The 13201-nt window shown below is 37.8% G+C and overlaps 1 protein-coding gene across 3 annotated transcripts in view; it reads right to left on the bottom strand.

The window, feature by feature from the left end:
- Positions 1-782: 782 nt before the first annotated feature.
- LOC127633564 (serine/threonine-protein kinase LMTK1-like) overlaps positions 783-13201 on the bottom strand; it is a 62576-nt gene continuing 50157 nt past the window's right edge. For 2 of the 3 annotated variants that reach the window (XM_052112753.1, XM_052112750.1), the window contains 11 exons: positions 12423-12502; positions 10398-10516; positions 10126-10213; positions 9498-9631; positions 8808-8892; positions 8507-8628; positions 8093-8242; positions 4003-7516; positions 3690-3834; positions 3373-3585; positions 783-2893 (listed from right to left, as the gene is read on the bottom strand). In XM_052112753.1, coding sequence (XP_051968713.1) covers positions 2865-2893; positions 3373-3585; positions 3690-3834; positions 4003-7516; positions 8093-8242; positions 8507-8628; positions 8808-8892; positions 9498-9631; positions 10126-10213; positions 10398-10516; positions 12423-12502 — 4679 coding nt within the window. In that variant the 3' untranslated portion in view covers positions 783-2864. Of the gene's footprint in view, positions 2894-3372; positions 3586-3689; positions 3835-4002; positions 7517-8092; positions 8243-8506; positions 8629-8807; positions 8893-9497; positions 9632-10125; positions 10214-10397; positions 10517-12422; positions 12503-12864; positions 13193-13201 lie in introns of those variants that run through there. The other variant, XM_052112752.1, reaches the window with a different exon arrangement.

Here is a 13201-nt window from a genome sequence, read left to right as displayed (position 1 = left end):
AATGACAATACTTTCACAGCATTTATTAATCTTAGTTAATGTTAATTAAAACATATACTAATACATTTGTAAACATTAGTTAATGTACTATTAACTAACATGAAATAATGAAAGATTATATTTTTATTAACAACGATTAATAAATGCTGTAAAAATATATTGTTAATTGTTAGTTCATGTTAACTAATGTTAATAAATGGAACTTTATTTTATAGTGTATCTGTAGGTCCTCACAATGCAAATGAATGGGTACCAACATTTTAAAGCTCCAAAATCCACATACAGTGAAGTCAGCATAAAAGTAATCCATGAGACTTCAGTGGTTAAATCTATATTTTCAAAAGCGAGATGATGGGTGTGGGTGAGAAACAGATCCAATATATAAGTCCTTTTTTTTACTATAAATTCTCCTCCCTGCCCAGTAGGTGGTGATATGTATGAAGAATGTGAATCACCAAAAGCAAAAGAAGAACATGAAAATGAAACTGGAGATTGATAGTAAAAAAGGAATTTATTGTGAATTATTGGTTTCTCACCCACACTTATCATATCACTTCTGAAGACATGATTTAACCACTGGAGTTATCTTGATTATTTTATGCTACATTTATGTGCTTTAAGAGCTTCCAAATGTTGGTACTACCCATTCCCTTGTATTGTGAGGACCAACAGAGCTGAAATATTCTTCTAAAAATCTTTGTATTCTACAGAAGAAAGTCAGTCATACACATCTTGGATGGGATGAGGGTAAGTAAATGATGAGAGAATCTTTTTGGGTGAGCTATTCCTTTAATACTTTAATAAAAACATTTTACACAATTATACTACCATGTACTTATAAATTCTGTTTTCATCATCTTTATATAAATTACAGGTAATATTGAATCTGTTGTAATGAATCTGTATATTACAATAAATAGCAAAACATCACCCTGTTAAAAAAAGAAAAGAAAGGGAAAACGGTAAAACAGATTTGTTTTATTTTTTTGTTTATAAGTTTTGTGATGCATTTGAGGAACTGACTTACGACCACTCTTGCTTAATGTAATACTGCAATTCAAAAACCATCATACAGCAAATGTCTGCAGCAAACCCCAGGAAAATCAGTGATTGTCTGCCCCTCTGAATTTGAACAAATATGGAACACCGATCCGGCCTTTATGTGTCACAATACACATTTCTTTGGCAGAACACACATGGAGATTTTCCCTTTCATCCTGAGTACCCATTTGATCTTTCAGCAGATTAAAATGTTTTAAATGAATACAAAAATAGTACAGACTGCTGACTAGTTCGATCTAAGCTAGATGATTACATATAATAATGAGTTAATTGGCAAACAAACATGGAATATATCAAGAGCAGTGGATCCAGATTTCTGCTTGGCGCTCCGGCTGCCAGGTTTGGGGTTGGACGCACAGAATTGCGCAGGTAGCATTGAGTTCCTCCGTATTGTACACTGTTCTCAGTCACATTTGACAGCAAGTCCTCCTTGATCATGTCCGAGTTGCGAAAGATGTGATGATGTTTCCCAACCACATATGAGAATAAGAAGTCAATATCTGACAGTAATACTTGAAGATCATATAGTATGTCCATTTTGTTCAGAAGTTGAAATTTTCTTTTTGGTCAAAAGTCCACGACAGTCTGTTAAGCATTGCAGCGTACAACTATAAAGAGAATTTATCTTTGTTCTTCAATGCTCCAGGAAATATAAAACCTAAATAAATAACACAAGTCTGTCATTTACACCCTTATCATTATACAACTCTGCTTCAACCCTCAAAAGATAGTAATCATTGATAAATACATAATTCTCATTATTAATACCATGCCAAACCATGAACTGCCTGTTTACATAGTAATATCTAGTCAATTATATATTGTTTGATATTTTCTTATGTATTTGAGTATTAAGAGTATAATGGAGATTTTCTACTTTAATTGCATAACATCACTATTTCAAAAGTTAATCATTTAATTTCATTTTTTGATGTCATGGGTTTAGCTGATGATAACCAAAGTGTTATCCTTCTAACTCAGCAGGACATAATTTTTGACATGATTTTGCTCTAAACTGAGAAAATGTTAAAACGATTGACTTGATATGGACATTGATTAAATACGAGCAATGAAAAAAACACCAAATAAATACCACAAATGATTTAAAAACATATGCTTTGCAATCAAATGATTTGCTTAAGAAAGAAATTTGATATCAAGAAATCCACAATAATCATTAATGAAATGATACAACTGGTTTCAGAATGCCACGTCACCATAACACTATGCTACTCTCAAGTATGTGACAAACACAAGGCAGCAGTGTGTCATTCATTTCTTTTTAGTCATAAAAACAATTAAATACCCCTTCTTTTTAGGATCCTTTCATTACTAGACTGACAATACTGCATTGCTACTTCACAGTAAAAATCAGTTCAGTTTTGATACATTTCATTAAGACCATTTTCTCACAAATTTTATCGATGCAGTCACAACTTCATTGTTGTTTCAACTCATTCCAAAAATACACTATCTGATGTTTTGTGTTGTAAAGAGTTACAGTCGGTTTCCAGAAGCTCCATATAAACTAATCCATCAAACTTTCTTCCATTTAGAATATGCTTGATTTTAAGTCTGATAAGACTTTATTCACGTTTGACTTTAAAAGTCAATTCCACATGTATTGTCTCCTGAGGCCCTTTGTAAAGGACTGCTCTAAAGCATTTGCTGACATTAAGAGGTACAGTCAAACATTGTTTTTATGGAGATTAAAACTTTCTCACTTGGTTCTCCCTGTTCAAATAAATAAAAATTAACAAAAAATAAATAAGGTGTCTGTGAGATGGCAGTAGTATGATGCTTCACTCTCTTTCCCCATCTTCACTGCTCCCTTTAAGGTAGAGGCAAAGCACAGCATTACATTAGCTTGATATTACCATAACTTGTAACATTCTAATTGTATATATTAACATTAGTACATCCAATATGAACTAACATGAACAAAACTTTGAGTAAATTAACACTAACCAAGATTGATAAATGCTGTAAAAAATAATTGTTCAATGCTAGTTCATAATGCCTGCCACACTAATTTGTTTATGTTTGAAAACTAATTTTTCAGTTCCCTAACATCATTCATTTTTACAGAGTATGTGGTTATGGAGAGTGTTTTCGAGACTCTGTTTGTGATGGAAGAAAATGTTGTTTCAGTGTGGATGACAGGTGTAAATGTAGCAAAATCAATGTGTTTTCAAACAAAAACGGATAAGTTTGTATATGACCCAATGTTAACGAATGCAACATTATTGTAAAGTTTTATCAAAGAATAGAAAAGAAAAACAAATCAAATGAAAAACATTAACTGCTTACCTCCTGCAGAATCCATATCTGAATCTGACACATGTGTGATGGAGAATCGTGAAACATTGGACGGAGACACAGTGAAACGAGAGGAGACCTGTGCTGCAGGTTTAGAGCTGCTGGTCGGTAGGCTCAGCTTTGAAGTGATGTGTGGAGGACAACCCATGGTAGATGTGGGAAGGGGCAACAAGGGAAAATCGTCCTCCCATTCAAACCCTGCACCTGATATCAAAGAAAAGAAATGACAGGCGGGTAAATAGTAATAGATATAGAAAGATGGAAAGAAACAACATTTTTCAGTAAAATGAAAAGGGAGAGACTCTTACTCTCTTCTGAGATGTTTCCATCAGAAGAGTCATCTGAGATATTGACTTTTTCCTTTTGGTTTGGCAATTTGCCCTTTGCACTTGGTTTGCTTGACTCTCCACCAAGGATAAAGCTTTGATCTGCCAGCTCACTGGTAGGGCTTTCCTGGAGGGTTGAAATAAAATAAAAAATATATATATATATATATATATATATATATATATATATATATATATATATATATATATATATATATTTAGGTGTTGTCCAAAAATACAATTCAATGGTTAACTTTAATTCATGAAAATTGTAAATGTCACTTTTCATAGTTACCTGGTCAAACAGGAATACAGTGACATCATCAAAGAAGGTCACCACTTTCTTTTTGGTCTCCATTTCATCTGACAGTGAATCACTGAGCAGAGTTGGCATCTTGAGTAGGCTTCTCAGTTTGTGTGCATCACTGCAATCACTCACAATAATAGTCACAGGCAAGATCTCGTCCTCACTTTCTTCGCTCTGCTCCTGAATGCGGTATGTGCGCAGCTCCTCATCCGATTCATCACTGTCCTCAGAGTCGCCATCTTCCTCATCTGCCTCTTCCCCATCCGTGGGAGACACCCATCCTTCTTGTGGAGGAGGAGGAGAGCAAGAACGTGTGGACCTTTTTTTAAGTCCTTCCTCTTCAGGGTCTTTATTTGTGGTTTCCAGATCCTCAAGTGTAACGGAATCAGAAGAATTGCTGCGTTCTGCCCCAAGCCCCAATAAATCCTCTGAAGGCACTGGATCTTCTGTGGACAAAATCACGCAGCTCACACCTTGGTCTATGTCCAGCTCATTGATACACTCCTCTTCAATAAGGACCTCTGGAATGAACTCAATATTGTCTGCAACATCATCCTCAGAGATCACTGGGTCAAGATATGGACTATTCTCACTAGGTTCTTGCTTGAAAGAATCCTCTTGATTTACATAGGATAAAAGGGAGGCATTTGAGTCAGATAATTGTGATTCTGATGGTACAAGTTCTGCAGAGCGATCTGAGTCTATCCAAAGGTTTTCATCATCAACATGGTCTTCTATGGTGGATACTTCATTATCAGGAGCTGAGAAAAATTCATAGCAGATGGCAGGGTCACAAGAAGACACTCCTTCGTCTACCTTTGAAAAAACTTGGGAGGATATGTCCTCGGCTTGTTTGACAGATTTTTTGCACTCCTTTGTAGATGACAAAGGACATTCATCTCCTTCTGTCTCCTGTGGAGGATGTAAGATCTCTGGTCCATCTTTCTTGTCCTCAAGTTCACTGGTGTCCTCTTCGCTTTCTTTTTCTTTCCCCACATCATAGTCAGAGAAGTAGGCAGAATCTCTGTATGGAGTTTTATCACTCAGTGCCTTCAACTCCCCATCACTACTCTCAGATGTTGTCAAGACCATTACAGAATCAACATTCTGTTCAATCTGCTCAGCGTTGGCCCATTCAGCCTCTTGTTCTTTGCTGATGAAGTTAGTTCCAGATGTCACTTTTCCTGAGGGCTGGATGAAGGCTTTGGTGTTTTTTATCTCATGGGGTTCCTTTGGAACAAATTCTGGAGATTCATTGTTTTCAGTGTCATAGCCACTGTCCACAGTCTTGGGAGAACTTGATGGATGGACAGATGCAGGACTGAGAGTCTCACTTGAGCATGCTGTGGATGGTATGTCAATAGAGTCCATTAAATCTGGGGTATCAACCTGCTTTTGTAATGACTTGAATGTTGGATTGGCATAGTCAACAGTGTCTAAGGTGTCTACTGCGAAGTCAGCAAAAATCCCTGAGGTTACGTCAGTGATGTCATCATCACTACAGTCATCTATCTCCACCAGGCTGATACTAGAGCATCCACGATCCACACCACTGTCCACTGTCTTACTCAACTCTGACTCTGGCTCTGAATTGGGTAATTCTGAGGGGGATTTCTCCAACTGTGGGGTGATAGTAATAACTTCGGTCTTGGGGTATGCAGGAGATGTTTCTTGAGTTTTTCCTTGTTTCAAGATCATGTCCCCTTCTGCAATATCCACATATTGCTCAAAGACTTGCTCAAACTGTTTCACACCTTCCCTTGATGTCTCTATTTTGGACACTACATGTCCAGCAGATAAAGGTTCTTGGCCGAGATGTTGGTCTTTTTGGGACAACACTATGCTTTTCCCTGAAATACAGTCGATCATAAAGCAGTTCCTAACAAGTGTCCCAGTTAGAGGGTCTACAAAATGCGAACTGCTCAAAGCCTGACAACATGGCACGGGATATACTTCAGCCTCTCTGGGTTCATGGCATATATTCATATAAGAGTTGCATTCGGGTGAAGGGTTTGAAGGTACATGTCTTCCATGCACCAAACAACTATTATTTTTGACTGTTGCCTCTAAGTAGTCAACTGGTTTGGAAATGTGGTATGACAGGCTCTGCTCTTCTGGCCATGTATCCTCAACATCTGTCATTGGCATAGTGTAATGGAAGTCTGCATAAGAATCCTGCAGACAAGAAACTTGGCTCTGACACAAGGTTCTTGTGTTGTTATTTTCTGGATTTCTAGTGGACCAACTTACTCCTTGTCTTTCCACAAATATTTCCTCATCTTCATCAGAGTCACTGTCATCTCGCCCTACAAATATAGCTCCACCTGACGCCATGTTGATGCAAACTGAGTGGTTTCCTGGCATAGTCTTCCTCAAAGAACCCATCATATCATAGTACCCTCCTGTGACATTCTTTCCTATGATGGAGCCTTGGATGTTCTCCAAGTAAGGATCAGTATAGCCCTGTGATGGACTGTCAAGTGATGGTGAGACCCCTAAAGGGTCCTCCAGTTCCCCAAGTGCCTGTCTCAGGCTTCGAGACCCCCAGCTCTCTTGTGGCAGTTCTGTTGAGTCTCCAATTAGATAGTGGTCCATTCGCTTTGGAGGTGATGGTTCATAATAGTAACCTACATCTCTGTCTTTGTATGAAACATAGTGACCAGACTCCCATGGCCTGAGAGGACTCTCATGGCCTAAAATAGGCTCCGTAGTTAGAGACACAGCAGGACTGGTGTCTGAATCATAGGCACTGCATTTGTGGACCTCCGCTGACCAGTATATGTCTGCTGGCTTGGCTTCAGAGGGACTATTGATACACTCCCCAGAGTCTCCACTACTAAGAAAGCTTCCATTGCCTTCCCCAAACTCTGGACTGTAAGAACACACAGTGAAGTTCATGTCAATATTGCTTTGCACTGGCTCCTCAATGCGGATGTAATACTCATTACCAACTGATGGACTATGAGCACTCAAAACTGGTACCACACCAGGGGTGTGTAGATGCTTGGAATCAAAGTATGAAGGAGAGACCCCCAGGGTGAGTCCTTCAACTGCACAGCCATCCACCATTCCTCCTGGAGGGTAGTAGATCTCCTGACAATGGGGATTACCTTGCCCTAAAGTGCAAGTAGTAGATGAAGAATGGTAGTGCTGTTCTGCCCTGGCCTGTTCCCACTTGTACTCAAAGTTGAGGCCATGGCTGGTTTCAGTAACTGTTAGGATGTCATCTCCAGATTCAGAGTGGTAGCCATCTCCAGAGGGAAACTGCTCTAGTAGGGGGAATGAGGAATTGGTGGATGACATGGGCATGTCAATTGCAAGCATGCCATCTTCATGTAGATCGGCATGGCTTGTGTTGGGTCTCATGGAGTTCCAGCGTCTCTCAAAGTCTTCTTCGGCCTCACTGGCACCTTTGGCACATAGGTAACTAAGCAGCAGATGCACTTCCTCTGCAGTAGGCCTCTGGTCAGGCTGAAGCCAACAGAACTGCATTACTTCATAACTAATGATACATATGAAGAGAAGGACATATATTGTTAAAAATGTATGAGATGACTTCTATGAAAGAAATTTGCAGTTAATCATAAATGGGTAGTTGACATGAAATACTTTCGGAATGTTGACATGTCCTGCGGTGTGACACCCTTTACACAATTAAAACTATTTTAAACAGACTTTTATGCTTTTATAATTATTATGTGTGCAGCTTTTATGACCTCATATTTATTGACACCTCAGGACCATTTAAAATGAACTATTGAAGGCAAAAAATTATTAAAATGGTTTAATCACCATTTAAATTGAAACATAAAATACTGATGTTGATTTAAAAAAAAAAAAATTCATGGAAACATTGTGTGTCGACTACCAAACTTAATTGACAGCAATATACAGATAAAGAAAGCCAGATAACTTGCAAAAGGAACTTTCATATTTGCAAAGAAAAAACTACAGTTTTAAGGAGAAGGTTTTCAAAATAAATGGTTAAAATCTCTAAAAGACTCTAAGAGAAAAGGCAGGGCACTAACTGATAATTAAATCGGTATGAAGAGCAATATAACGTTTAATAGACACCTACCAGCGATCGGCAAGAGGGTACTTTAGAAGAGGCTTGGGCAGCTTCAATTGCTGGTCCTTCACAGCATAGCTGAGAACCTGTCTGTCAGAATAATGACGATATGGCTGATTCCCCAACTCAAAAAGTTCCCAGATGGTTACACCAAGTGACCTTAGGTACAGAGAGAAATAAGATACAGTATTATTGTAACTGTAAACTAAACATTGATAAATAACTAAAACAGTGCTTTTTTGCATATATCAATAATGACTTGGGTTTTCTGTCTAGACATAACACAATCATAAAGGTTGTTTTAAAAGGTGGAAAAAGTTTGATGCAACTTAACTGCTAAATTGAAAGCCTTTTAAGTTTCATTTTGTAACACATAAATATAACAATAGTACTATTACTGTTACTTCTTGTAGGGGTACTGACCAGATGTTGCTTTCCTTGGTTTGGTCCACCACCAGCAAGTTACCATGAACCTCATCCACCAGCTCAGGGGCAATCCAACGTAAAGGAATCCAGGTCTGGTCCGATGTCACAAAGTAGTCATCCTGGGGAGGAACACACAAGAGGGCATAGTACTTAATGTTAGGGAAATTGTGGTCAACTAAATTTTAAGTGATAAGCAGATTTAAAATAACTGACTGCAATCTAAAACCTCATTTATTATATTATTATTATAATTCATCATTGAAATATTATATAGACAAATAGATTAAAGTTTACATACTTTGTACTTCTTTTGTGATAGTCCATAGTCTCCAATCTTGACGTTTATGTCTGATGTTAGCAGGCAATTTCTTAAAGCCAAATCACTGTAGAAAATCAGAGCATCACACATAAAATTGGGGAATGTCCTAAATTATACTATGACATGCAGCTAGCTAAAACATAACTGGATATGATTTACTAACTTGGACACCCCTCCAAATAAATTATTACACAGTTACACAACATAACAGATACAATGTCAGACTCTAATACAAACTTTTGATAAAAAGCTACTGAGACGTTACTTTCCTAAAGCACAGGAACATTCTCCCTTTTAGGATCTTGTACAATGAAGAACCTTGGCAGAGAGATGTTGAATTTGCTTGGAGATGTGTGGTGACCCCCGGCAACAAAATCACTGATGCTGGAGTGGAGTAAGAACACTCAGTCAGCATCAGGAGATTGTTGCACGGAGAAACCATGGGACATGAAGCAGGAAATGCAGATTCATCTTCTAAATAAAATCAGTATATTCATAATTACAGAATATAGCTAAATCTCATGGTTTTCCTTCAGTACTTTATCATAGGATGATCATGGCGAGAAATAAGATCAAAGATCATCAAAACATTGGGTTGTTCGTTGTTCATTGACAGTTAAATAGAGTGTAAATCAGGACGTTAGTGTATGTATGAAAGTGGCGACACACCTGTGAGTGAAGTTGTTTTTGTGGAGGTGCAGCAAGCCTGAAGTGATCTCACATGCCATTCTTTGAAGCAGTAAGGGGTCAGGGGGCATGGAATCTGTTGCCCTGCAGCTGCGCAGATAGCCTTTAACATCACCCTGTTACCATGGAAAACATACAAAATTCAAAACCCAAATAGAAATGCAAGGCAAAAATTCACATCAACAAGTGCAGATGTCAAATGCTTCACTGTAAGTTTATTTGCCCTGGCATGCCACTAGGGGGCAATATATTTTCATATATTTAATCAATATTTAATATTTAAATATGTGGCCTGGGTAGGTCATCATTAACCACAACAGAAGAATCATATGAAAGGAAGAACCACAAAATCATGACGTGACATTTGCGTGTGGTGTAATGCACCAGTACAAAATATATTTTTTTCTGAAGAAAAAGAGAGCGGTGCTTGTCAATGCAAAACTTGTTGCCAAGATGGTATATGTTTGTTTTTAACCCATTTTATAATATGCCAGGAGAACAACTTTAAGTCTGATAACATTCACATCTGATTACAATTGAAATTTCATTTACCATCTCCTCTTGTAGCTAAAGAGAGAAAATAAAAAAATAACCAGAGTTCTGGACTAACCAGAGGGCAGATCTCCATGACCAGTAAATAGGGTGTGACCTCTGTGCATTGGGCGAGGCATTGCACTAGAGCCGGGTGATGGAGACTCCTGGAGAGAGTGTTTTAGCCCCATCATCATTACAATACACTACAGTCATAATGCACATTCTATTTGAATAGGAAATACCTCCACTCAGGAAAGAAAACTATGCTTCTCAAACCATTTAATGAGGTCTTTAAACACTAGGCTACATTAGATAAAAATAGAAATATACAACACATGATTTGTTTACCAGTATGGACGAGCCTCTTCCAAGAAATGCATCTGGTCCTGAACGCTGGCGCTGGACTTCAGTTCCTTCACCACCACCTGGGTACAGCTAAGACCAGAGTGAACCTCCCCCAACAACACCTGTGAACATGAACACACCAACACACACAGGCACAATACCACATACACACAAGGGAAAGATAACAGAAACAGACATACAAGTGTGAACAGAGGAACGGGACAACACACACAATTATGGACAAGGTGACACACATAGATACAAATAGATGTACACAGGAAGGAAATGGGCCATAGAACCAAAAAGGATTTAAATAAAGTCCAGGAATCATGCAAAAAGATGCTCAAAAGGAAACACAGACGCACACGAAACATGCAGCCACAGAGACACAGACACATAAATGGACATACCCATTCAATGGAAAGTTGGGGAAATTGTGGTAGAGTGTGTTTATGTATGTGTGTTACAAAAAGACAAGAAAGAACAGAGAAAGAATGAGAATGAAAGAGAGGCATACACCATTCCTTGCAAATATTGAAGTGAACTACTGCTGGTATTTACAGCAAATCAGAGATATCAAACAATTTTTGATGGATGTAATAATAGGGTTCAAAACAGTGTTACTATAAACTTTAACACAGTGAAAAAGACACTCTATTAGCATAACATAAATATATATAAGTAAATACAATTTCCAACATTCTTTTGAATGTCCATGTACTAAAATAAAATATTTGATGCCGTGAGTGTACCTTCATTTACTATTCCTATTATTTTGAATGGCCATGGAAAATGAAGCAATGTGATAACAATTTTACCTGGTCGCAAAAAGTAGTCTGTTAATTTACCTGATGAACTTTCATCTTTTGCTGACCCTATATGCTTCACAGAGCTAATGTGTGCTTCTAAATCACTTGCATCTTTATTAACAACTGACATATAAGTGCCAGCTTTACATGTCATACATTCTGCTTCCCACGGATCTCGACATGGCCGAAAGCATGGGAATGTTTTGTTCAAATCTTCTGTAAATTTGCACTTTCATTTGGGCATTGTTTCCACTCAGCTGTCATTTGCTACTACTGTCAAGCAACTGTTTGACGCCGAACACAACAGTGCTTTGCACGTTCACGGAGAGATTGACAGGCAGGAATTTGGCCAATAGTTGCTGCAAGCCTCTTATAATCGACCAATTGGTGTGCGAAAAGGCGGGACACTAATGTGAGCGCACACACAATGAAGTATTAGACCAGATGCACATCATAATGCAACTAAAGCCGAATCCCGGACATTTTTGAAAATTTTGAAATCCCAGCCGGATGCTTTTTTAAGGTCCAAAAAAGAGGACATGTCTGGGAAAAAGAGGACATATGGTCACCCTAGTGTATGAACAATAACATTAAGTTAGAGTCAGAGTTGTGCTCTTGGGCGAGTTTAGTATTTTCAAATTTCAGAAAGTTCGAATCACTAATGAAAAGTTGTATTTTTTTAAATTCCCCCAAGTTTTTTTTTTCTTATGGGGGTCCCCTAAAGAGATAGTTCACCCAAAAATGAAAATAATTAACTTAAAAAGAAAAAGGCAGAAGGTTAGAGTTACCATTCAATTTCATTGTATATTCTTCCCTCCCAAATTTTTTTTTTTTCCTTCTCAAATTCAGTCCAGTCAGTCAATAACATCATGCCTTTTTTGGTTTCCCATGGGGGAAAGACAGTCAAACAGGTTTGGAACAACATCAGGGTGAGTAAATGATGACAGTATTTTCATGTTTGGGTGAACTATCCCTTTAACTCAATTTGAAACACTGCTTGCAGCGAGATGTCAAGAAACAAGTCCAACATCAAAGGCTGAGGATGAAAGCAGTGTTACAGAGGAACGTCAAAGCTAATGTAGCATGGAAGACATTTTCACATCCTTAGGACTCCATTTGACTACAGAGCAGAACAAAGGTAAATATTTGATCCATACAGGCACAGCCTAGGGCATCTACGTCTGAACAGTCAACATAAAAACAAATAAACTAGACTTACCTTGCCAAACCAGCCATGTCCTATCTCCTTTATGTAAAGCAAGCTGTGGCGACCGAGATCTGTGGATCTTAGGAGCTGGACTACAGAGTGAATATCAACAAGAAAGAGACAGTACAAGAGGTTAATTGTAAAATACAGTAAATATATATACAAAGGGGTCGAAAAGTCAGAGACCACCAGTGAATTTTTTTAATTTTTAATTTAATATATTTTAAATTACAAATGTTGCATAAAATCGTGAGTGAAAAGTTGAATTGAAAAATGTTGATGAATTTCTGAATTATGTATTTGGTATGTCCCCCTTTTGACTTTTGCACCCCTCTGTATCCATAGGTTGTATCCATTGAACAGACAGAACTGACAGCAAATGTAATAAACAAATCTGCAAAAATCGATGATGATAAGCATTATTATCTAAACCTTAAATTTGTTTCAAACTCACAATGTGACACACCCTTAGTGTATGAATGAGTGAATACTCTTCAAAATCTTTCTCCGGCAAAAAATAAAAATATATCATCCTCCAAATATCCTCTCCAAAAGAGTCAGAGTGAAAATCTTCTGCGCAAGGGTGATGTTCAATGGCACAAAATTAAAGATGAGAGTCTGGTTGTAGAGTTCAAAATCTCCCCATGATCTATTAAACTGGTTGAAAAACATTTTTCTGAAATGCAGAAGTTAGAGAACACACAGAATGGATGGAGTCTGTTGCAGTAGGGATGGATTTGGGGAGTGATTTTCTGTACCAACCCCTTGTCTGGAAGATCCTCACAAATCTT

Source organism: Xyrauchen texanus, chromosome 40 (assembly GCF_025860055.1).
Source record: "Xyrauchen texanus isolate HMW12.3.18 chromosome 40, RBS_HiC_50CHRs, whole genome shotgun sequence".
NCBI lineage: Eukaryota > Metazoa > Chordata > Actinopteri > Cypriniformes > Catostomidae > Xyrauchen > Xyrauchen texanus.
This window is presented reverse-complemented; position numbering and strand designations above follow the sequence as displayed.